This window comes from Protomyctophum bolini (assembly GCF_963924005.1).
Source record: "Protomyctophum bolini genome assembly, chromosome: 6".
NCBI lineage: Eukaryota > Metazoa > Chordata > Actinopteri > Myctophiformes > Myctophidae > Protomyctophum > Protomyctophum bolini.
The window spans coordinates 10,076,686-10,102,238 of record NC_137867.1 but is presented as its reverse complement, the minus strand read 5'-3'; the positions used below and the strand labels follow the sequence as shown (position 1 = coordinate 10,102,238).

The window sequence follows — 25,553 nt, the reverse complement described above, 5'->3', positions numbered from 1 at the left end:
TAGATTTGTAGCTATATAATAACAATACTGTATCAGATTGTTTTATTTGGATTCCTTCCTCATGTCACTGGGGTAAATGGATTGTAAAACGGATTCATGATGATGTGTACTTGAGCTATTGAAAAAAAATAATAGCAGATCTACAAGCTCATAGCGCGCCACCGAGTGTCGCGCAACGAGCTTGTATAGGTCTGCTATTTTTTCGAAAAGTCGTGAAAATGTGGCGCGAATCTGGAATAATATATTGTTTCAGAATGAACGTTTTTTTTCTTTACTTCTGATGTTGTGTGATGTGTGTGGGTCTTGCAGAGGGCAGCGTCCCAGTGCTTGGCGTGTACCAGACCTTCCAGGAGAACCCTACGTCGGCCTGGTGCTCCGTGCCCCACGACGGAGCCTCCTCCCTGGCCGTGAGGCTGGACAGAAAGCCCACTGTTGGATCAGCGCACACCCTGGCCACTCTGTACAGGTGGCAAGGGGTCTTTGTCCCCATACAGGTACAAAGACCCCTCTAAGAACCTTCCGTTTACTTCAATGCTGTCAGGTGTTGTAAACCTTGTACTGTATGTCCAAAACTATACTTTTCTGGAAATGTAAAAAAAAAAGAAAAACGGAACCTGTGTTCCCAAAGGATAGTTATTTAGTCACAAAGCTCTTCTCAATGATTGTCATTGCTTCGGTAAAACCCACAGACACTCTTACCGGTTTCGCACACACTAAGTAGCAGCTCTACAAGTTAATTATTTGTGCTATACTTGACACTGTAGCATGACAACGCGGGAAGCGATCGAGAAGCTGCTGTGGCAGTCTGACACACACACACACACACACACACACACACACACACACACACACACACGCACACACAGACCTTTTCTTTCTTTTTTCATTTAGCCTGGAAACCAGACCAATTTGCCATGTGCAATTAAAACAAAAATCTTAATAGCCCTCAGTGATATTAGTCTGGCCACGTGTGGGGAACATACGTTGACAAAGCAATTGTGAAATATCGTGAGATGTGTGTGCATCTTTCTCTCTCTCTCTCTCTCTCTCTCCCCAGTCGATCAGGATCCAGGGTCCTAGGTCATGTGTGGGCTTCTCAGTGAACGGGTCGTCCTATGTCGCCGTGACCCACGGCAGTGCTCCCCTCTCCCCGGCGGACAACCTCAGCGTCTTCAGACTGCACAAAGACCTCAACTTCACATTGGTATACATTCATAGAATATATACGCCCTTACATTCCCAAACAGTGTTGGGACACATTTGTATGGGTTTGCGAGTAAATATAGTATCCCCTGGCCTTTTGTTTAGTTGAAAAAAGTCTAAACATATATAATTTTTTTTTTTTTTTTTTTTTATCTAATAATTTCCATTTTCCATTTTTTTGGATTGTGCAGGAACAAACGTTGGGCGTTGAAGCTGCTGATGTCCAACACTTCTCCGTTGAGAGCACACATTACCTGCTGGCCTCACGTCAGGTGAGATCAACTCCATTATTATTATTATTTATTTGCATAAACGCACGCAGACACAGGGACACGCATTATGGAGTGGCTGCACCACTCAAAAATATTGAACCAATGGAAAGTATTAAGTGCTTCCAGACAAAACCACCTAACTCCATTGGACCCTCGAACTGTCTGCTAAAACAGCTAACTCCACCACCTCTACCCCTCTCATCATCATCATCATCATCATCATCCTATAATTCTGACAAAGTTTGATTGTCTGAATGTGTGTCTGTCTGTGTGTCACTGTGACTGCCATAGCTCCTCACTGCCTGCACAAATCACTCTCACTTTTCACACAGGCTTAACGAAGCCCTTTTTCCAATTTAACAAATTATAAATTAATAATGAATTAATATTAGTGAATTTAAAATGCGAAAACTCACCCAGGGTGCAGTACCCCCCCCCCCCGCGGCAAGTAATTGACAATACTATATGAAGTCACAACACCAACTTTGATGAGGCAGTATTGCTTTATATTCAAAATATAAGATATACATTTTCTTCCTTTCCTATAAAATGTATATTTTTCATTTTCAGAAAAATGAACATTTTGGAGTTAGGTGGTTTCTTCCCGACAGCAGAAGACGTGCAACGTATTATTACACGAGGAAACTGCTTTGACATTATTGTCGAGCCGTGGACATTTCTCAAAGAAGCTTAGTCCAAAGTTAAACTGCGGGTCACTTGGGGGCCGTTTCGTCCTATATAACCTGCTTTGCGCCGCAGGTTTTCGCCAGGACCGAAGACGACGTCTTCACCCTCCGGCAGACCCTCGAGCTCCCGGACGGCGGCGGCGTCAGCGTGGCTGTGTTCTCCCGTCACCTGGCGGCGTGCACGGACGGACCGACCGGCGGCTGCTTCCTGCTTCAGTGGACCGGCGGACGCTTCCAGGACCCCGCCCCCTTCGTCGTCGGGGGCAGAGCCAGTCAGGTGGCGGCGATCCACACGGGGGCGGAGCTTACCCTCCTGCTGGCCGTCCTCGAAGGTGACCTCTGGTTTCTCTTTTTGCTCGCTTTCTTCCACCTGAAACCTCCGGAATCCATAAGAACAGCACATCTACAAGCTACTGTATCCGTTGCGTCACTTTTTCATTTTTACCAGATACATAGATATATTTCATATATTAATATTATAGAAAGAAACATGGGCACCTCACGTGTTAGATAATTAGAAGGACACTATCAGTCACCAGAAGAAAGGAAGTGTGTGTTTTCTTTTCTTTTGTATACTTTATTAGTCAGAATGTAAACGGCACGTGGTACAGTAAGGCATTAAGGCTAAAAGAATAACACAAAAAAACGGTACTTTGTGGTTAACCCATTCTGACCTGAGATCAGATTCATACGAGGTTTCCACGGGACACACACTGGTCTGATGAACCCATTCTGACCTGAGATCAGATTCTAAAAATGTCAGTCGTTCTTCGAATTTTTCAAAAATAGCAGACCTACAAGCTCGTATCGCGCCACTCGGTGGCGCGATATGAGCTTGTAGATCTGCTATTTTTCAATAGGTAAAGCATAACATGATGCTAACACCAAAATGGGTGCCCGGTCAGAATGGGTTAATTTTCTCAGCTGCTGTTTTAGCTGCAATTTAAAAAAAAATGTTTTTGTTTGGCTAATTTTATCTGTGGTTTTAGTGTGGCATGCGCTATAGCACCGCACACGGAAATTGGCGAGTTAAATTTGTCAGAAGGAAATTCACATCAGCCTGTTTTCCAACGGTGGAGCGAAGGCCATATTTAGAAATGGCCTCCCTGCTCCACTGTATAGGAGATGGACTGTGCCATGGACAGCTTGTGAAAACCCTTCCAAATGGGACTTTCTGCATAATGAATTATTTTACTTTCGGTACTTTTAGTATATGCCAATACTTTCACAAAACCAAACTTTTACATTGTAATGGAATATTTCTATTTTTTTTTACTTTTAACCGCAGCACCCGTATTGCATCACAGTAACCACTTTGGCCATATTTTATACTTTGGTTTCTTCAGCAATAGCAGATATACAACCTCATAGGGCGTCACTTCGTGCCACAATATGAGCTTGTAGATCTGCTATTTTTTTTTTTTTTTTTTAACTCAAATCTTTGCTTCTGGGAGTCCCTGGAACAAAATATTTAACTATTTTTTATTGTCAGGCGTGTTATAGTATTATATAATATTAGTTATAAAAATAAAGATATTTTGAACCCAAAACAAATTACAAAACTGTGACGTACAGTACTGCAACAAAGGTAAACCAAAAAAAAGAGAGCAAACTTTTCCACCTCTCTTCCACCGCTGTGCAGCTGAGAGCTCTCTGCTGGGACCCGTTTTACTGGAAAGGGCCCCGGCCACACTGCAGGGCAGAGCGAGGGGGAACCAAGCCAACCGCAGATGGACGGGTCTATAGGCTGTAATTTGTTCAGTGTTGGGTGTGTCAGGCACACCAGTCCTTAACTCAACGGACCCGTAACATTCTGTCTTGAAAGGACAGGCGTGCCAGCATAAATCTGTGTTTGTTTATCGGCGTGTCTGTGCTTTTCTGCGTGTGCGCGTGCGTGCGTGTGACTACTACTATAGTGATAGCCAAATGTCCCCAAACGTATAGTTGAAACTGAGAACGTTTGAGGACTGTTTTCCTATGGTCCTCACAAGAGAGGACTGACATTAGGAAAACAAATTATTTGGAGGTTAGGTTTAGGGATTAGGTTTAGGGTTTTTTGTAGATCTGCTATTTTAGGTGCACAACTAGTGCACCTAAAATAGCAGATCTACAAGCTCCTAACACATTGTACACTGTAGCATGATGCGCTGTGAGAGCTTGTAGATCGGCAATTTTCTGCGCACGACAAAAGCAGGCAACTAAGTATAACTTTAGGCTTCATGGTTGGGGATAAAACGTGTGTAAATCTGTCCTCCTAAAATGTTGGTGTTGCGTGCATGCTTACGCGTCCATGTCTCCTCAGGTGACTCTCCGTCTTGCGAAGTTTTCGTGTGGAGTGTGGATCAACCTTCACCCAAACGGATCCAGTCCATTCCACTCCCAGGTCTCATCTCCATCCATCCGTTCACCACGGCTTCAGGCATCAGTGAGTACCATTGACACTTCTTCACTTTTCCTTTATAATAGAAGTGCCTGCATGGCAAAACATCACATTCTAACCACGGTGCATCCGGCTTTGCCGGACGTCTCTGCCAACACAATTGGCCCCGTGTTCGGTGGAAGGAGAACCGGGTCGGGAGGGTGATAACAGTCAGGAACGGAACCCGTCTAGCAGGGAGTGTGGGGACGGCAATGAGCGGATAAATCAACGGGCTCTATGTGTAGGATAAGCCAAAGCCACCCCCTATTTTTTGCTTGTTTATTTAATTATAATTCATATTGTACTCAAGTTCATAATGCAGTTAATGGCATTACAAGTCAAATAGTTAAAAAGATAAAAGTGTATTTCATTTTGTCATTGTTCTATGTAATGTTAGTCTCAAATACTAATAGTCACTGTGTTTCTGCCCTGCCAAGAACAACACAGAGCGATTGCTCCTCTAAGCCACAAGGGGGCAATATACCCCAGTGAGTCACCATGTTTCTGCCAGTCAGGAAATGAGGAAAAATAGTGTATATTATGGTGAATGTGATGAGCTGGACAACATGTGTCTCACTCATTTTTGTGTGTTTAACTGTCTTGTTGCAGGTGAGATATATAAGAGAGTGGGTTCATTTAGACATACTGTATAAAGTAGCTGAACAGGGGATATGTTGATAGTGGGAAAAGGTAGCCGTGTGTCTCCACAATGTTTTAGAGTACTGTAGTCAGGTTTTGCTTAGCAGCTTAGCTAGAAGCTAATGCTAACTCTGTGATAGTGACTGCAGGAGGCCCCAAGCTACTACTGGCTGTCTGATGTTATTGATAATAATTCCAACTCACTGTGATAGTAATATGCTATTGTGGAAACAGAACTATTTGGTGTCATGTATTTTTGTTATTTTAATGTGATGTTATTATGTATTATTTTGTTATGTCCAGTGAGTCAGCATGTTTCTGCCAGTCAGGCAATGAGGAAACCAGTACATCCTGTATATGGTGATTGTGATGAGCTGGACAACATGTGTCTCACTCATTTGTGTGTGTTTAACTGTCTTGTTGCAGTTCCTTGATGTCCAGTAAAACGGTCATAAAATCAAACCACACTGATATGGACTCATTCATTGAAGTGTGTAACCTATGCACACGCCATTTTGGAAAGAACTTGGTGGCCCTTCCTTCCTTCCCTGCAGGTGTTACCGATGGCGATGACACTAATGAAGGCCCATTTGTCCGGGTCCATTTGGTTCCATTTGTACACTCTCAGAGTTGCAGGGGTCCTTGAGATAAAAAAAAATAAATTGACCACTGTACACTAAATGGAAAAGAGCCTTAACCCTGTAAGACCCACTGTTGCTTTTCGGTAACATTTTTATTTTAATTAATTACTTAATTATTATTTTTTTTTTTCTGTTCTTTTTTCACCTAAACGTCATCATTGATGTTCATTGCAATGCCATTGGTCATGATATGTGCATATAAATAACCCCCCACAATTTTTAACCTATGACATTTGACCTTTAACCCTAATAAAAGTAAGTAAAATAATTGTAATATATGTTTTTTTGTTATCATTAGAATGTCTAGAGACTCTAGAACATGTTCTATTCATTATTGTGAAAGATATCCCCCAAATGTAAATTATTTATGTATTATATTATTATATAATTATTATATAAATGTGCATAAGATTTTCATCAAGCTTTATTTTTTTTTTAACATAATTTCCTCTGCAAAGTCCTAGTAGCACAAAGTAGTAGTAAGGTTGAAATCTCTTTTTTTGCAAGTAGAAATATATCCGGGTTAATCAGTATCATCGGTAACACCTGTGAAGGCAGTATAGGGGGGTAAGCGGCCCCGGAAGCATGAAGAGTTATTCTGTGTGCATGCATCATAGCGACACAAATCGAGGAGAAATGGCGGTTATAAATTGGCAAAATTGACAAACACAACCCATCATCATCATCTGAATTCTTTGGACCCTTAATTGCTTTCTTCCAGCGTACGTGGCGCTGGCCGGCAGCAACGGCTCCTCCATCTACTCCTGGAGGTCCGACGAGTCTCTGTTCTCCATGGAGCTGCAGGCTCCGGCGGCCTCGGGCTTCTCCTCTCTGCCCGGACCCTCCTCGCTCCTCCTCCCCACCGCCGCCAACGCCCTCTTGGCGTCCACCGAGGAGAACGGCTCCACCGTCTACGAGTTCACCTCCGTGTCCAACCAGTCCGATTTCATATACAGGTACAGTTATTATGCATGGAAAAAGCCATGCATGTAAATGAACCATAGGCCTACCTTGTGTGCTTTATTTTTTTTTTTTAAATCTCACTTGTCCCGGATAGGTTTGCATGAGCAGTTTTTTGCAAAGATTCATATTCAGTCAATGTTGTCTGCGTGTTCCCGAAGGAGCAAGCCGTATATGCAACAGTACATGTCCACCATTGTATGGATTTGAATGAATGAATGAATGTCTATTATGTCATGAAAGGTGCTAAACAAATAAAGTTTCATTATTATTATTATTATTATGAGACCTCAAGGAGTGGTAAAATGCAAATTCCCGTCAATCCATCCATCCCGTCAATTCGATTGACCACAATGGAAACAAGTCCCCAGGACGTTTTTCTGTTGTCATCCTTTTCGCCTAAAAGTCTGACTCTACCCCGTGCTGCTTACATTTGTGACTGATAACGAGCTTGTAGGTCTGCTATTTTTGAAAGAAATCGTGAAAAATTCGTACATTTCGACCCCTATATGGGTTTTAACCCATTCTGGGCGGGAACCCCTTTTGGTGTTAGCACTATGTCATGCTTTAGCTATTGAAAAATAGCGGACCTACAAGCTCGTAGCGCGCCACCGAGTGGCGCGCTACGAGCTTGTAGGTCTGCTATTTATTTATTTTTATCGAAAGAGCGACTGACATAGAAGACATTTTTAGAATCTGATCTCAGGTCAGAATGGGAAACTGTCAGGATGTAGAAGACTTTTTTTTTTTTTTAATCTGATCCCAGGTCAGAATGGAAAACTGTCAGGATGTAGAAGACATTTTTTTTTTAAATCTGATCCCAGGTCAGAATGGAAAACTGTCAGGATGTAGAAGACATTATTTTTTTTTAGAATCTGATCCCAGGTCAGAATGGAAAACTGTCGGGATGTAGAAGACATTTTTTTTTTTTAGAATCTGATCCCAGGTCAGAATGGGTTTTAAACCAATGTGTCTTGTCTCCGTCGTCCAGCTCTGGCGAGCTGCAGTTTGCTCCCGGCGACAGCGAGCTGGAGATCGCCGTGAACCTCGTGGACGACGACGTCCCCGAGGTGGAGGAGCACTTCCGGGTCGTCCTCAAGAACCCCAAGGGCGGGGCGGAGATCGGGTTCGGCGGTCAGGTGACCGTCTTCATCCCCACCAACGACCACGCCCACGGAGTCATAGGCTTCGCCCCGGTAATACACTGAGCGCGTCCGTTTTAGAGTTTCACATTTTGTTCCATCGTCATGTTGACGTCCTGTTCATGAACAAACGCAAACACTCTAGCTAATAAGCTACGTTAACGTCCGTATTTTTTGAAAGACGTGTGAAGGTTTACATGCGTTTACATTCATTTCCCATTGCTTGCACTGTATGTAGAAGTCTTTGTCCATGGAGGTTGAGGAACTGCTCCAGGACAACATGGTCTCTCTGATCGTGGAGAGGAGAAGAGGAACGTTTGGCAGACTGACGGTCCACTGGGCCGCCAACGGCAGTCTGGACGACATCTTCCCTCCCTCTGGAGTGGTGAGTCTGCTCTGACTGCAACCATGTCCAGCGTTCAGCATCGTTTGAAGAAAAGATAACGCACACATTCTCCTTTTGCAGTGCTGAGCCAAACTGCAAGAACGGAAGCATGAAAAAAAGGGGGGGGGGGCTCGCAATTATCTTTTAAATGATTTTAAATGAATGAATTAAATTGGTTGAAAAGTAATTATTTTATCACTGCTGTGAATTAACACACCACCTGTGAATACCGTGAGTTGAGAGCCCCTTGTTTTTCCAGCATCACAACATGATGTCTGTTCTGACGTTATACTTGACATGAATGAGGTGAGATTAAATGGGTTGCAACTTCAGGGATATTGTTGTTGATGGTCTTGTTCAAAGAAAAGTGTTAAGCTCTAGTGAGTGGATAATGTTCATGCTTTTGTGTTAGTTTCTATGTAATCTTGTATAGCCAGACAACTATTCCACAACCTTCCGAATGCTTTATACTGTAGTCTGGAACTACACTTCCTGAGTAATATACTGTAGTCTGGAACTACACTTCCTGAGTAATGCTGTAGTCTGGAACTACACTTCCTGAGTAATGCTATATACTGTAGTCTGGAACTACACTTCCTGAGTAATGCTTTATACTGTAGTCTGGAACTACACTTCCTGAGTAAGGAAGCTGTCAAGATTCAAGACCTGTTTTATTTGTCATTCTTTGCAACTGCAGCAGCAGCAGAAAAAGAAAAAAAAACTATAGTTAAAAGACAACACAGGCTCATACAAGAATAAATATATCGAGTGCAAGACAATACGTCCTTAAGGATTAACCCAGCCTCCCTGTGGTTTACCCAACTTCTAGACCAATCAGTGAACGGGGTGATGACTCCAGAGTGAAAAGACTTGTCTGATAGTAAAAACACAGAGAGATGGGTCTGTGTCCGCGGTGATCGCTGACCATCACCGCGACTGGTGTAATGGTGTAGTTTTCCAACCCTTTAAAAACTGCACTGCGGTGATAAGCTATCACCGAAAACTGGAGTTATGTATGAGCCTTTGGCCTCTCTACGGCTGAGCCAATCGATGACCACAGGACGGTGTCGTGGCCTTGATTGGTGGTGTCATCAGGTGGTGGTCATTTAAAATTTATATTTAAAAATGTCTTTACAGGTTTTTTTTCCCCCTTTTATTTCCATTTCTGCTAAGCAGCAAGCTATATATTATGCTTAGATGATTTCTATTTATATTAGGATGAAACAAATTGCGACTGTAAAGATGAAACTGAAGTGTGGAGGCGGCTCCACTTCCGCTTTATCGCTTAAGGGGACACTTCACCCTTTTTGCAAAAAAATATATGTTAATGACGTTTAGAAGCTTTAGAACACTTTCCTGGAGATCTTTATGTGTGTAATATGTGGTTTTAGCTATTTTAGATTGTAGCAGTGAGCACAGTATATTACACACATAAAGACCCCCAGGAAAGTGTTCTAAAGCTTCTAAACGTCATTAACATATATATTTTTTTGCAAAAAGGGTGAAGTGTCCCTTTAATAGGCGGAAGCCTTTGGGAATTTGCGAGATGAGACTATAGTTCCTATGGAATTGTCTCAGTGTCGTCCTGTCTGCCTGCCTGCCCCCCCCACACACACAGGTGATCTTCTCCGAGGGCCAGTCCCACGCCGCCATCTCCCTGACGGTGATCGCGGACGGCGTGGCGGAGCTCCGGGAGAGCGTCACCGTGTCCCTGGTGGGCGTCACCACCGTGGGCCTGGAGGACACGCCGCGCGGCGCGGCGGGCGCCGTCATCGACCGGCGGCGGGACAGCGCCCTGCTCGCCATCCTGCCCAACGGCTCGCCCTACGGGGTGATAGGGTGGCACCTGGACTCCCAGTTCACGCTGGCTCAAGAACCACAGAGTAAGACGCGCCGTTTTCTTTAAACCCATTCTGACCTGAGATCAGATTCTAAAAAAAAAAATGTGTCTATTACATCCTGACAGTTTCATTATTAACCCATTCTGACCTGAGATCAGATTCTAAAAAACAAAATGTCTATTACATCCTGACAGTTTCATTATTAACCCATTCTGACCTGAGATCAGATTATTTTTTTTAAAAGTCTTTGATTTTACAAAAATAGCAAGACCTACAAGCTCGTAGCGCGCCACTCAGTGGCGCGCTATGAGCTTGTAGATCTGCTATTTTTCAATAGCTAAAGCATGACATGATGCTAACACCAAAATGGGTTCCCGCCCAGAATGGGTTAAAGGAACACTATTTTGAGTGGGATCAATAAGCTGATGAAAGTTCCATGAAACTTTCTTTTTTTTTCTTTTTCTTTTAATCGGATCCCTTGTTTAATCCATTATGAGCACTGCAGGCAGTCATAAAGAATTACCGGTAGTCTAACGAGACCAAACACCCAGTGAAAGAAAGACTGCCTTTACTTACAGTAAGCTCGTTTTCTCCTGGTGAATTTACCTGCTTATTATTACATTTCCGCTAAATCGCGACTGTGTTTTTTGAAGTGCGGTTCTTCTTGGAGCGTTGTTACAGTATACACATTATGGATTTACTGTAAAGGCAATCTGCAGCGGTTTCCAGCATTACGGGGCAAATGTAGGATTTATCATGATCCGTGCCATGGGCTCGTAGCCCAGGATGTCGGAAGACTCGGAACATTCCGTTTTGAAAATAGACACCGATCGCCCGCTTACATAATGATTTTTGGATTCTTTTATAGGCTAGCTCCAAAACAAGGTCTCGACGTGATTTACATAATACCAAAGAAATGTAATAAACAAAGAACTGACGCGATAACAAAATATACAGTGCAGCGAGAAATCGACAGACATTTTAAATGGGCGTTTCATGATCCTCAGTTTTTGCTTTGAAGGTGACGTTTTATTGCCATTTGCGCAACAAATATATAAATAATAACCCCTTAGTTTGTCACATTTTAAGTCATATGAAATGTTTTAGTGTTAGTCTAGTTTTAGCTCGACTTGTACGGTTGAATTGGTCGACTAAAATGTATTTTGGCAGGCCTTGATGGTGTCGTGAATCGTGATGGCTGATCTTTAGACTTGGTTCTGAAAATAGCAGATCTACAAGCTTGCAGATCTGCTATTTTCAGCATGCAACCAAACATAAAATGACTTGCCTTTCACTTCTACTGGATCTCTTGTCCACTAGTCCCTCCCGGACATTTTTGTCCTATAGTTTTTTTTTAATTTCTTGACAAAATTGTCAATATATTTAGCCTTTGTTCTTGTCGTCGTAGCTTGGTTTCCATCTAGTTTCCATTCAGTTTTCGTCGGTGAAAAGAGGTATAGTCGGTGGACATTTTCCGCCATGGTCCCGACGGTCGACGAACTCAACACTGCTGGCCTTTGACCTCTCTGACCCTTGACCTCCAGGGACCCCGGCCAACGTGACCCTGTCCATAGTGCGCGAGCAGGGCTCCAGCGGTGAGGTGTGGATCCGCTACCGCAGCCTGGCCGCCTTGTCCCAGCCGCCCTCCAGCCAGGCCACGGCGGGACGCGACTACGTCTCCAGGGATGACTCTGTCCTCATGGTGGACGGTGCCACGGTGGTGCTGGTCAGCTTCACCATCCTACCGGTGAGAGAGAGAGACGCACGCACACACACACACACACACACACACACACACACACATGGTCCTCTGCAACCTGTTGCAGTCCTGAGCGGTCGTGTTACCGTACCACACTGTGATACAGCCAGTTAAGACACTTTCAATTATACGGCGATGAAAGTTCACTCTATGCACATTTCGGACATTTGATAATAGCCGATCTGCAAGCCCACAATGCGTCACGATGCGACACATTTTGAGTCTGTATATAGGTCTGCTACTTTCAAAAAGATTATTAGACTACGATTATTTGAAAACTTGAAACGAGACATAATCTGCATAATGACTAATACTTTCTATACTTTTAGTACTTCTAAGTACATTTGTATGCCAATACATTTATACTTTTACATCTTGAATTCCGGACTTTTACTGCGCCCCACGGTCCAAAGGGCACCCCGGAGTGGTTGAGCAGACACAGGAGGACCCCACGGTCCAAGCGGCACCCCGGAGTGGTTGAGCAGACACAGGACTGGCTTGCTGGCACCTGGAGCCTGTCCGCCGCCTACTTACACCGTATACTAACCCATTCTGACCTGAGATCGGATTCATACGAGGTTTCCACTGGACACACACTGGTCTGATTAACCCATTCTGACCTGAGATCAGATTCTAAAAAATGTCGGTCGTTCTTCGATTTTTCCCAAAAGAAATAGCAGACCTACACAAGCCCGTAGCTTGTTTGCTTCCAGGCTTCACATTTTAGGCGAAGAAATAAGGGCCATAAATGAAGGCAAGCGGTTGGTTGGTGTCGTCTATTTTTTGACCTCTCCCCACTAATGGGACTGGTGATTATGTTGTGTGTTTAGGCTGAGAAGGGTGGGCGGGGTGGGGGGAAGTGTCCGCGAACATGAAGCCGGGGCTTCTCTTTCCCCCTGTTGTTTCTGCCGAAGCTGCCAGCTTTCATTAGGGTTGTTATGGCGAGACGTTGACATGGAGAAGAAGTGGCGGCCCTGGGAGAGGGTTTAGTTTTAACCCATTCTAGGCGGGGGAACCCCTTTTGGTGTTATAGCATTACGTCATGCTTTTGCTATTTAAAAAAATAGCAGATCTACAAGCTCATAGCGCGCCACTCGGTGGCGCGCTATGAGCTTGTGGATCTGCTATTCTTTTTTTAAAGCCGAAGAGCGACTGACATAGAAGACATTTTTCGAATCTGATCTCGGGGTCAGAATGAAAACCGTCAGGATGTAGAAGACATTTTTTTTAATCTGATCTCGGGTCAGAATGAAAACTGTCAGGATGTAAGAAGACATTTTTTTTAATCTGATCTCGGGTCAGAATGGGTTAAGTTTCTTGCGTTGACGGTGTGCAGCTCTTCCTATTATTTGGCTCGTGCGAGAGCACAGGCAGCCGCGCTGTCAGCACAACGCTGACCACCAAACTCAATTTAGAAACTATAAACTCGAGGCTTGTTAAAAGTGCGTGTGCTTGTGTGTCTGTGTCTGTGTCTGTCTGTGTGTCTGTGTCTGTGTGTGTGTGCGTGTGCGCGTGCGTGTGTGTGTGTGTGCGCGTGTGTGTGTGCGTGCGCGCAGCTCGTAGATCTGAGCTTGTAGATCTGCTATTTTTCAATAGCTAAATTATAACACAATGTTTAAAACACCAAAAGGGGTTCCCCCGCCCCCCAAAATGGGTTAATATCGTTGATGTGCGTCCATATCCACGCACTGTGCCGCCGTTTGTCGTAACTGTGTGTGTGTGTGTGTGTGTGTGCGCGTGCAGGACGACATCCCGGAGCTGGCGGAGGTGTTCCTGGTGAACATCACGGGCCTGGAGCTGATTGGAGGAGCCGTGGGGCCGGGCCAGCCCACTCTGAAGAGGCCCGGCATGGAGGTGGCCGAGGTCAGCATCCAGGAGAACGACGACCCCAGAGGAGTGCTGCAGTTCAACGTGTCCCAGGTATGGGAACTCATAGTGGCGTCCCCACGCGCGCCACAGATCTGGTGTAGCCACGGGGCATTTCGCACGCATACTTTGTGCGCGCCGTTGCGCTTACGTCAAGCGCACACATGCCCGGTGTAGCTTTGGCCGTAAGGCTCATACATACTCCAGTTTTTTGGTGATCGCATATCACCGCGGTGTAGTTTTTTAAAGGGTTGGAAAACTACACCACTACGTCAGTCGCGGTGATGGTCAGCGATCACCGCGGACACAGACCCATCTCTCTGTGTTTTTACTATCGGACAATTTTTAAAAAAAATTTATTTAACCTTTATTTAACCAGTAAAATCACATTGAGACTGCGTCTCTTTTACAAGTGGGAACTGGCCAAGAGGCAGAAATAAAAATTACACTTCAAAACCACATCATCAATGTTACATTTTGAACCAGCCAATACAACATCCATAATACACCTTAAAATACCTATGCATAAATACAACAAGTCACCTGTCCTACTTTTTTTCTTTTTAGTAGCAGGGCAAAATACACCATATACACAAATATACACAATCTCCACGATTTTAGCCGACAAGTCTTTTCACTCTGGAGCTATCACCCCCCGTTCACTGATTGGTCTAGACGTTGGGTAAACCACAGGGAGGCGGGGTCAATCCTTAAGGACGTCACCGCGAGTATGACGGCCTCAACTCTTATCACCGTTTTAGGTGATAAGCTATCACCTAAAACTGGAGTATGTATGAGCCACTATTCATACTCCAGTTTTAGGTGATAAGGTGACCACCGGGTTGGTAAAAACCTGAGAAATTACATAATTTGGAAAACAAATTAAAAAAGTAGTGAAAATAGCTGATCTACAAGCTCATAATGTGGCGCAAAGCGACACGTTGTGAGCTTGTAGATCTGTTATTTTCACCAGTTTGAGTCCCAGGCGAACATACAATCTCTCTTTTGGGTGACGTAGACGGGAGTAAATTGGCTAAGTCTAAGGTTTCACTTTAATCATAATTATTATGTTACTTTTACCGTGAACGTTTCTCCCAGGATGAGTCTGGAAGGGTCCTGGCCTATGAGATGCCCCCACCGGCCAACCTCGTCCGCCTCACAGTGGCACGATTGGCCGGGAGCACCGGCAGAGTGATACTCTACTGGGAGGCTCAGCCAATCACAGCAGGCCTCGATGACTTTGGCCCCGCCTCTGGAAATGTCACTTTACTAGAGGGACAGGTGAGGAAATGTGTTTCTGTTTGGTCCTGAAGTTCAGTCAGATGCAGACACCCTACACACAGAGTGAGAACGTTAATAGCTTGAGCACATACATTTTTGCGAACGCAGTGAGCACTTACTATGAGACCTGTCTGTCATGTCTGTCTGTCTGTGTGTCTGTCTGTGTGTCTGTGTGTCTGTCTGTCTGTACCGCTATCCAAATATGGAGTGTGTTGCATCAGCAATCACTCAGCTCCATATATGGGCACAAAAGGGGCCAGGTCCACTCAGCTCCATATATGGGCACAAAAGGGGCCAGGTCCACATATACAGTAACAGCGGGACAGACACACAGACAGACAGACACACAGACAGACAGACATGATCTGCAGGGTCTCAGCTGCGTTCGCTTCCCGCGTTTGCGCGTCTTACTGGTAATTTACAAGTGTGAATTGTAGCAGAGCTAAACCTCTCGAGTATATCTGCCTGAGCTAGCTCACAGGATATATTTTGACCATATTTTGCCTTTTTTCAATGTTAAAAAAATAGCATTAGGAGGGCGCTAGGAGGGCTTATGTGGGGAGGGGGCAAATCAGGGCTTATGTGGGGAGGGGGAAATAAGGGCTTATGTGGGGGGGCCATGTGTCAGTTTTAGTTTCAGACTAATGAGAACGTATCTCTTATTTTTCTGTCCAATGACATGAAAGGGCACATGGTACGGACCACACAAAAAGACCCTCCCCAAAAATTGGCCTGCTCCATGTGGGCGCGTACTGTACATGTGCCCCTTTCTGGGGTTTGAGCCCCTGCCCCCTCAGTGCTCTCTGCACGGCCCTGCTTTTTGTGTGACGCCGTAGTATGATCAAGTTATAGGGCCGTTCACTTGCTAAAAAAAAACCCCACAAATAGTTAAAATATGGAGATAAGAGGTTTCTCCCCGACAGTGATGATATGGGACAGTGGTTAATGAAACCATTATGCACACTAAGAATGAGAGTATGTAGAACAGAAAATAAGTCACACACTCACTCTGGTTTTTCCAGGACGAAGCAACGATCGAAATCACCATCGTGGATGACGAGGAGGTGGAGTCAGACGAGACCTTTGCCGTGACTCTGTCGCGCGTGATTGGTGGGGCGCGACTGGGGGCGCCGACCTCACTGACGGTCACCATACCGCCCAATGACTCGCCTCTCGGACGATTCGGATTTGAGGAGCTGGAAGTAAGTCTAAAAACCCACCGTTTGTCCTATGTATCAGGGCACACACACACACACACACACACACACACACACACACACACACACACACACACACACACACACCACTAGACTAACGGGCAACTAAGTATGTTTTTTGTGAGGGTACCTACCCTAGGGGACACGGGGAGAACATGCAAACTCCACACAGAAAGGCCCTTTCGCCAACCCCGCCTTCGGGTGTGGGCACTGATGACGCGGAGGAGGAAACACGCCGCCAGCACCCACAGCGTCCCGAGCGGGAATCGAACCCAGGACCTTCTAGCTGTGAGGCGACAGCACTGCCAACTGTGCCACCGTGCCCCTACAATGTCTATTTCTAAAATTCTTCTATACTTTTGAGGAACAAATTGTCCACACAAGTATAGTAATACAAGTACACACAGACAGACCATCACTCACTCACGCACTCGCGCGCGCACACACCCAAGGCTAACCTAAAAACGGACGACAACAAAATACAGTAAACTGTAAACTGCGCAAATCAAAAAGTGTGTGTGTGTGTGTGTGTGTGTGTTATAACTCCTCCCCCTTCTAGTTTACTGTGAGCGAGCCAGAATCGTCCGATGACCCGGCTGCCACGGCGACGCTGGCGGTGGTTCGGAGCGCTGGAGGCAGCGGAGCGGTCAGCATGATCTGGAGACTGGATGACCAAGCCGTGCACGACCTGTCGCCTCTCGCTGGCACCCTGCACTTCACTGAGGTACAATAAGGATACCGTAATACGACCTGTCGCCTCTCGCTGGCACCCTGCACTTCACTGAGGTACAATAAGAATACCGTAATACGACCTGTCGCCTCTCACTGGCACCCTGCACTTCACTGAGGTACAATAAGAATACCGTAATACGACCTGTCGCCTCTCACTGGCACCCTGCACTTCACTGAGGTACAATAAGAATACCGTAATACGACCTGTCGCCTCTCGCTGGCACCCTGCACTTCACTGAGGTACAATAAGGATACCGTAATACGACCTGTCGCCTCTCGCTGGCACCCTGCACTTCACTGAGGTACAATAAGAATACCGTAATACGACCTGTCGCCTCTCACTGGCACCCTGCACTTCACTGAGGTACAATAAGAATACCGTAATACGACCTGTCGCCTCCCGCTGGCACCCTGCACTTCACTGAGGTACAATAAGAATACCGTAATACGACCTGTCGCCTCCCGCTGGCACCCTGCACTTCACTGAGGTACAATAAGAATACCGTAATACGACCTGTCGCCTCTCGCTGGCACCCTGCACTTCACTGAGGTACAATAAGAATACCGTAATACGACCTGTCGCCTCCCGCTGGCACCCTGCACTTCACTGAGGTACAATAAGAATACCGTAATACGACCTGTCGCCTCTCGCTGGCACCCTGCACTTCACTGAGGTACAATAAGAATACCGTAATACGACCTGTCGCCTCTCGCTGGCACCCTGCACTTCACTGAGGTACAATAAGAATACCGTAATACGACCTGTCGCCTCCCGCTGGCACCCTGCACTTCACTGAGGTACAATAAGAATACCGTAATACGACCTGTCGCCTCTCGCTGGCACCCTGCACTTCACTGAGGTACAATAAGAATGCCGTAATACGACCTGTCGCCTCTCGCTGGCACCCTGCACTTCACTGAGGTACAATAAGAATGCCGTAATACGACCTGTCGCCTCTCACTGGCACCCTGCACTTCACTGAGGTACAATAAGAATACCGTAATACGACCTGTCGCCTCTCACTGGCACCCTGCACTTCACTGAGGTACAATAAGAATGCCGTAATACGACCTGTCGCCTCTCACTGGCACCCTGCACTTCACTGAGGTACAATAAGAATGCCGTAATACGACCTGTCGCCTCTCACTGGCACCCTGCACTTCACTGAGGTACAAACAATAAGAACCCTGTACTTGGTTGACCGGAGTATCTGACGATATTTGATGTCTGGGCTGAAAACATTTGGGGTGAAAACTTCCGATCTGTTGTATATTTTAACTAGAAGGGATTACGTTTCATATCGATATTCAGCCATGATCATTTTGGGCATATGTTTTTCATTTTGGAATCACCCCATGGTGTTTATTGCATTTCCCTTGTCGTCTCTGTCGGGTGGAAACCTCATACTGTATGTCCATGTCCAAAACTATGATCAAAACTATGATCAACAGTTTAGAAGTAATGGCGTCATCTCAGCATTGTTTCCCTACATTTCTCCATTGAAGCCAATAAGGCACTGTATATGGCACTGTTACCATAGCTTGCCATAGCCAAATTGACTCCACTGGTTAGAATATGGAGATAAGAGGTTTCTGTTCTACAGTATGTTCTCCAAACGTCCACAGAGCGAGTCCAGGAAGACGTTTGACATCAGCGTGCTGGCGGACGCGGTCCTGGAAGGCGACGAGAGCTTCAGCGTCAGGCTGCTTCCAGACGCCAGCGGAGTCGCCGTCATTGACCCTTTAAACGGTTTGTACTGAATACTTTTTTTATTTATATGTTTATTTAACAGGGACAATACAAAAAAACAATGTATCAAGTGGTAAGAACATGAAACCGTTGCAATGTATATGGGTTTGTAGCCAAGGCTAATTTGCAACCCCAGTCCCTGGTTAAGATTCAATCATTTATTTGCCATGTCAACAAGTTGATAGGAATTTGTCTTGGTTCATACTCAACATAATACAGACAACCATAGATACACAAACAAGAAGGACAATACAATACAAAAACCAGCAGCATAGGAAATTACATTCAGTTTTTTAAAGTGCTATATGCATATTTCTACGAGTTCAGATGTCTAATGGCTACGGGGTGAGTGCTATCTCTGAAGCGAGATGTTGAGCTCTTGATACTTCTGTATCTCCTACCCGATGGGAGGAGATTGAAGAGGTGATGTGCAGGATGGGAGTTGTCTGCAATGATTTTATTTGCCTTCCTAATTATTCTGGTGGAATAGAGTGAGGAAAGTGTATGGGGGCTTCATCCAATGTTATTTGATGCGCGACGTACTACTCTTTCCAGCTTTGATTTGTCTTGAGAGGTTAGGCCTTTCTATAGTTCCGTACCTCCACCTAAAACAATCCTTTACATTAAAAATACTAATACATCCAATACATAAGTACAATAACATGTTTTACACATTAGTGTTCGCACCTCTGGCGGCTGGCCCGATTTCAACCAGAGTTTGACTTCGTCATTAAACCTTTTTGTTTCAGTTTGTCGTTTTATTTCAGTTTGGTAGGGCACTGAGTAAGAAGACTCACATCATTACGCTTTGCTACCACCACATTTGGTCAGTCTTGGTCATGTCTTATCGTAATGATCGCCACTGAACATTTTAAACGGTGTATGTCTTATCATAATGCGCCACTGGACATTCGGCAAAAGAGCAGATCTACAAGCTGATGATTGTTTGAATGCTTCATTTATACGATTAACAGTACAGGCAGTACAAGATTATGCCAAAAACGTCATCAGTAATTACCTGTAATACAATAACATTTTTGGCCAAAAAGATTTGTTGTAGATCGAAATACCCGTGTGCACCGAGTGGCAAGATTAGTTTCTAGTTTTAGTTTGTTTTGACTTTTTGTTTTTTCGATTTCAGTCCCGTTTTAATTGGTTAATTAAAGTGGGTTAGCTAGTTTAGTTTTTATTTAGTGAAAAAGGCTTTAGTTATAATTCGTTTTTTATTAGTTTTTAGTTTTCGGGGACGAGATTCGAATGCGCCTATTTTTGGCGAAGAAATGTGGTGTAGATTGAGGAAAAAGAAACTAATAAAATAATACAATTGCAACCAGGGTCCGTTTAGCCAAGTATGGAGGGTCTGAGTGGTTAAAGGGTTTGTGTGTGTAGTAACGCTCCGCTGAACAGGAACACACACACACACACACACACACACACACACACACACACACGGCCGAAAACATAAATCTGTATGATTTAAATGTGCTAATCACATCCAACACAAATGTTTCTTTTCATAAAGTCCAGCAATGAATCAGTGAAGCAATGAATCAGAATATTTTGTATTGCCATGATGCCAAGCTATACAATAACTTATTTATTTTTGTATGGGGGAAAAAATCTGGAAAACTCTGCACCTCCCAATGTAAAACAATGAAAGCTACAATCAGTAAGTTTCATGCCTGTTGTCCCGTGGAGAGAATGTCAACAATGTCCAAACATCTAGTGACTGCTTCTTTGTGTGGTGGAAAAAGTACTCAAATGTTTTACTTAAGTAAAAATATCAATACTGCAATATAGAAATACTCAACAAAGAAATCCGTAATTCAAAGTGCACTTGAGTAAAAGTACACAAGTATTGCCATCAAAATGTACTTAAAGTACCAACAAGTAAAAGTACTCATGAAGAATGTCTCAATTCAAGTTTTCAAATTGGGTTCATGTAATAATAGTAGTAGTAAAAGTGCAATAGATCTAAGATGCGTAGAAGTAAAAGTTTTTTGAAAATGGAAATACTCAAGTAAATTACAAATACCTCCAAATTGTACGTAAGTGCCTGTCACCAGGACAGTTTGAAAACTGTCGATGTAGGTTTGTATAGGGTTTTAGCTTTATATATTTCTGCTAGTTAACACATCTTTGCAGACTTAAATACGGTTTGTGCAGTGCATCTCCTATGAGCAAAACATGAAGTCTTTCACTCCATTCATTGCACCTTGTGAAATGGTGAATGAAACTGCTGATCGTCACTATAGTTGACGTGCATTTTAACTGATAGTCGAACCTTGTGTTCCGAAGATAGTCGACCTACAAGCTCACAATGCATTTTAAATATGAATGATCGGACGATCATGGTTAATTTAATGTGCAGTAGTGGTGTGGATGTCAGCAGGGACCGTCACCATCCACCCCTTAGATAGCATTCCTGTAGACTTCGATAGCATTTGATACAGACTCATAGCACGTTATGTACTAGACAGCACTATAATTGCATTGTATGTATAGTCATAGCACGTCATAGTACATAATGTATAGCATAGTAGTATATATGTATAGTTTATATGTATAGTTTCATTATATAGATATTCCACTGTTACGTTCTTAGCTTACGCATGTTTCATGATAAATGTTTTTATGTGATGTATATTCCCATGCTTTTTTGTTCTTGCTTAATGTAAGTCGCTCTGGATTAAGAGCGTCTGCTAAATGCCTAAATTGTAAATTGTCTCTCACAGCCTGATCTCCCTTATGCCATCTGGGAAACGATGCGGTACAGTTTCTTTCCCCCGGCGATCAGACTTTTGAACTCCAGTGTCCCTAGTAGTAGTAGTAGTAGTAGTAGTAGTAGTAGTATAGTAGATGACATATGACATGAAATCTGTATTCAGTTTTTTAAGTGGTGCAACCACTTCTACATCCAGCTTTGTCCGTGTACCTGTGTGTGTACCTGTGTGTGTACCTGTGTCCGTGAGCCTGAGTATGTTACTTATTTATACCAGAAGGGGGCGCCAGAAACAGAGAGAGGGGTAGTGCTGTGTCTCTAATAAGAGAGAGAGAGAGAGAGAGAGAGGGGGGGGGGGGGGGGGATTGCACCACTTGGTTCACACAGGTGTGATTTTTATACTGTTATCTGGCTAAGCTTCTTCTCATGATATGAATTCCTCTAGTTTTTAGGATTTATTTAATTCAGAGTTTCTGTTTTTTTTTTTGTTTTTTTGTTTTTTTGCACTAGCCATTTTTTTCTTGTTTGGATTTATGCTGTCTTTTAACCCATTTTGGGGCGGGAACCCCCTATGCTGTTAGAATCACGTTATGCTTTAGCTATTGAAAAATAGCAGATCTACAAGCTCTGAGCTCTGAGCTTGTAGATCTGCAAATGTTTTTTGAAAGATCGAAAGAACGACTGACAGAGAAACAGAGCTTTTTCAATAAAACTGTCAGGATGTGGAAGACATTTTTTTTAGAATCTGATCTCGGTCCAAGATGGGTTTTTAACTAGGAGAAACGTAATTATGAATGACTGGTTTTATGAGCGGCTGCTGTCTGTCTGTGCTGTTAGGCGTGGCCACTGTCACCATACAAGGGGACAAGGCTGCGTTGGGGACGGTCGGCATCGCTGAGGCCTCCAGAGACGTCGTCCTGGGAGAACCCCAGGGAGCCTACAATGGGACCGCTGTTATCAGGTGAGACGAACACCTGGGGGGAAAGGAAAGGAAAGGTGCCATGTTTACCCAGGGTAACTGGACTAAGCTCAAGAACTTGCGCCTGCTCATATAGAACATTTCATGGTAGGCGTTCAACGCCTTGCCCTAGGGCACTTCAGCGGTGGTAATTTTAACGTGCCGGTCCGGGGATATATACGAACTAGCGACCTTTCCGATATCGAGACCGCTCCGCAAACCGTTCGGCCACCGCAACAGTTCCTTCCAAAAACAGGGGTGGGCAACTGGCGGTCCGGGGGCCACATGCGGGCCCCACCTTCCCTTAATGCGGCCCTCATGTTGATATCGGAATACTGATATCGTATTGATTTCAGCTGTTACAATTCCAAACCCGCTTTAATTACTTCATGACTAGTACCTAATGACTAGTATTAAAATGTTATTGTCTTTGAGAGAAAGTTAACATAACTATAACTAAATGGATTTGAAATTCAATAAAAAAAAGGTTACTTTTCAGGATTCCAATTCAAAAATAGCAAAAACTGTATTCAGGTTTTCAATTCAAATATTGCAAAAATAGCCGTTTTGAGCTTGTAGACCGGCTATATTTGACGACAGTAATATGCACTGTGGCCCTCTGGAGTGAGTGTGGAAATATATTGGCCCTCGCCATCGTCAAAGTTGCCCACCCCTGCGCCAAAACATGATCAAAATCAAAGAATTATTATCAAATTATCGGTTTTCAAAAAATCATCAATAGAATACTCGTTCAGGAAATAATGCAGAGTTTATACAGCCCTGCAAACACACTCACTGGCAACACTCGCTGGCGACAGAAATGAGAAACGCAGGGCTTGTGTTGATTTTGTCGCTATAGTGCCAACTTGCTCATTTTGCTTCGCAAAATGTGTGCGTGACACGCGTGCAGTGTGCTTTTGCGGTTTGTTTTTCAACACGCACATTTTCCGTGGTCTGTCTCTAATGTCACCAGTGTGGTGCGAGGCCCGGGGATCTTCGGCGAGGTGCAGTTCAGTTGGAGCATCTCTCCCGCCGAGGCCTGGCAGTTTGAGGAGATCTCTGGCACGGTGACCATGAGAGACCGACAGTCAGCCACTACCATCGTCCTCAAGGTATAGCCCCACACACACGACAGTCGTGGGAAAAGTACTCGGATGTGTGTGTGTGCGTGTGTGTGTGTGTGTGTGTGTGTGTGCGTGTGTGTGTGTCTCAAATCCCACATTAGGAGTAGGACTCGGCCATACAAACCTTTTCAGTCATGATATTTTATTTCTCACTTTTTTTTTCCTACATATTTTTGGGGCTTTTTATGCCTTTTTATTTGATAGTGTACAATAAGCTGAACGGAAGTGGGGGGGTCGAGAGAGAGAGAGAGATGGGGAGTGACACGCAGCAAAGGTCTTCGCAAATCCGGAGTCGACCCCGCCGCGACACGCTTGTCAGGCTGGATTAGCAGCCTATAGAGCGCCGCAGTCCCCCCCCCTTTCAGAAAAACGAGTGGCCCAGGAAATGGAAACCCCAATGCATTCTCCCATCGGCACTTCTAATATAATTTATTTAAAGACGGTTACGCCGCGGACAAAGCCAACTCGGATCGTGACAAATCATGACAATGAACACAATGTTTTGGGCCGATCAAATAATTTACAAGACGAAAAACAAAACAAATAGTGTTGTCTCCTGACTTTCTTTTCTTCTTTCTAATGATTTGATCGGCCCAAAACATTGTGTTCATTGTCATGATTTGTCACGATCCGAGGTTGGCTATGTCTGCGGCGTAACCGTCTTTAAATAAATTATATTAGAAGTGCCGATGGGAGAATGCATTGGGTTTCCATTTCCTGGGCCACTCGTTTTTCTGAAAGGGGGCGGGACTGCGGCGCTCTATAGGTGCCCGGACCGCTACATAGGCAAGCCCGGTGCCTGATTGTATTCGTCTTTATAATGGACCACTTGTGATGTCTGACATAGCACTATACACCCTCTTTTCCGTTACAAGGTCCTGGATGACGAGGTCCCAGAGGAACGGCGTGTGTACCAGCTGACCCTGACCTCGGCCACGCCGGGCCTGGGCGTCAGCCCCTCTGCCCGGCTCGCCACGCTCACCGTGGCGGCCAGCGACAGCCCCCACGGCCTCTTCTCCTTCGCCCAGCCCCGCCTCACGGCCACAGAGGACCAGGGAGCGGTGAGCTCAGCAAACACACCCCTTAAGACTAAACCACACCCATCAGAGGTGTGGCTTCCATAGGTATATCTAAGAACCTTTAAAAACCTTTAGAGACCTCTAGGTGTCAGGCCGGTAGTAAGGAAGGGAACACCACTGTATATAGGGCAGTGGTTCCAGGGGGTCCCCCAGCTAAATAGTTTGGAACCAAATGGGACCCTGTTAACTCTGTAGCTCTGAGAGTTTATAGATGGAACCCTTTAGGGTTCCATTTGGTTTCATGTGTACACTCGGGAGTTAACATAACATTGATTTTATCATATAAATTGGGGTCTCAGAGATAGAAATGCCATTAAATGGGTGGTCTGTAGACTTATTATGCATGTCACACTGGGGTTCCTTGAAATTAGACGGGTTGAGAATCACTGCTAGCGCCGTGAAAACCTTCTCTTATGGGGGGTCCCTGGCATATCTCTTCAAATGGGGGTCCGTGGGCTAATTTGTGTCAATCTGGGGGTCCTTGACATGAAATGTTTGGGAACAAACTGTGTGTGTGTGTGTGCACTGTGCAGCTGGGATGGCGGTATGGCGATTTCACGTCATGCTTATTGTGGCCAAATTAATTGTGAATAATGATATCGCGATAATCCAAAATGACCACTAGCACCCCGGCATCCTATGGGGAAGATTCTGCCAACAATTGTAGATCTGCATTTTTTGTGGCATAGAGTGTAGACGAAAAAGTACAGATCCAATTCAGTCCAGTGCATGACGGACAATTTCACAAATTGAAATCTCTAGGCAAAGAGATTTTGAAAAAGAAAAAAAAAATCACACCCGTGTGAAGTGAGGGGCACTCTTATCATCGTACATCATGACGTAACATTGTCTATTTGCTCAGACACATATGACGTAA

General features: G+C 44.6%; 1 protein-coding gene across 1 annotated transcript in view; it reads left to right on the top strand.

Annotated features, from left to right (window-relative positions):
* Window positions 1–25,553, top strand: part of adgrv1 (adhesion G protein-coupled receptor V1) — a 306,098-nt gene that overhangs the window by 126,465 nt on the left and 154,080 nt on the right. The window contains 18 exon segments of the mRNA XM_080765672.1: window positions 310–494; window positions 1,058–1,204; window positions 1,395–1,475; window positions 2,235–2,493; window positions 4,464–4,586; window positions 6,582–6,816; window positions 7,812–8,016; window positions 8,201–8,347; window positions 9,966–10,230; window positions 11,733–11,935; window positions 13,691–13,867; window positions 14,912–15,094; window positions 16,117–16,296; window positions 16,871–17,035; window positions 18,670–18,793; window positions 22,353–22,476; window positions 23,447–23,585; window positions 24,473–24,658. Coding sequence (XP_080621798.1) covers window positions 310–494; window positions 1,058–1,204; window positions 1,395–1,475; window positions 2,235–2,493; window positions 4,464–4,586; window positions 6,582–6,816; window positions 7,812–8,016; window positions 8,201–8,347; window positions 9,966–10,230; window positions 11,733–11,935; window positions 13,691–13,867; window positions 14,912–15,094; window positions 16,117–16,296; window positions 16,871–17,035; window positions 18,670–18,793; window positions 22,353–22,476; window positions 23,447–23,585; window positions 24,473–24,658 — 3,128 coding nt within the window.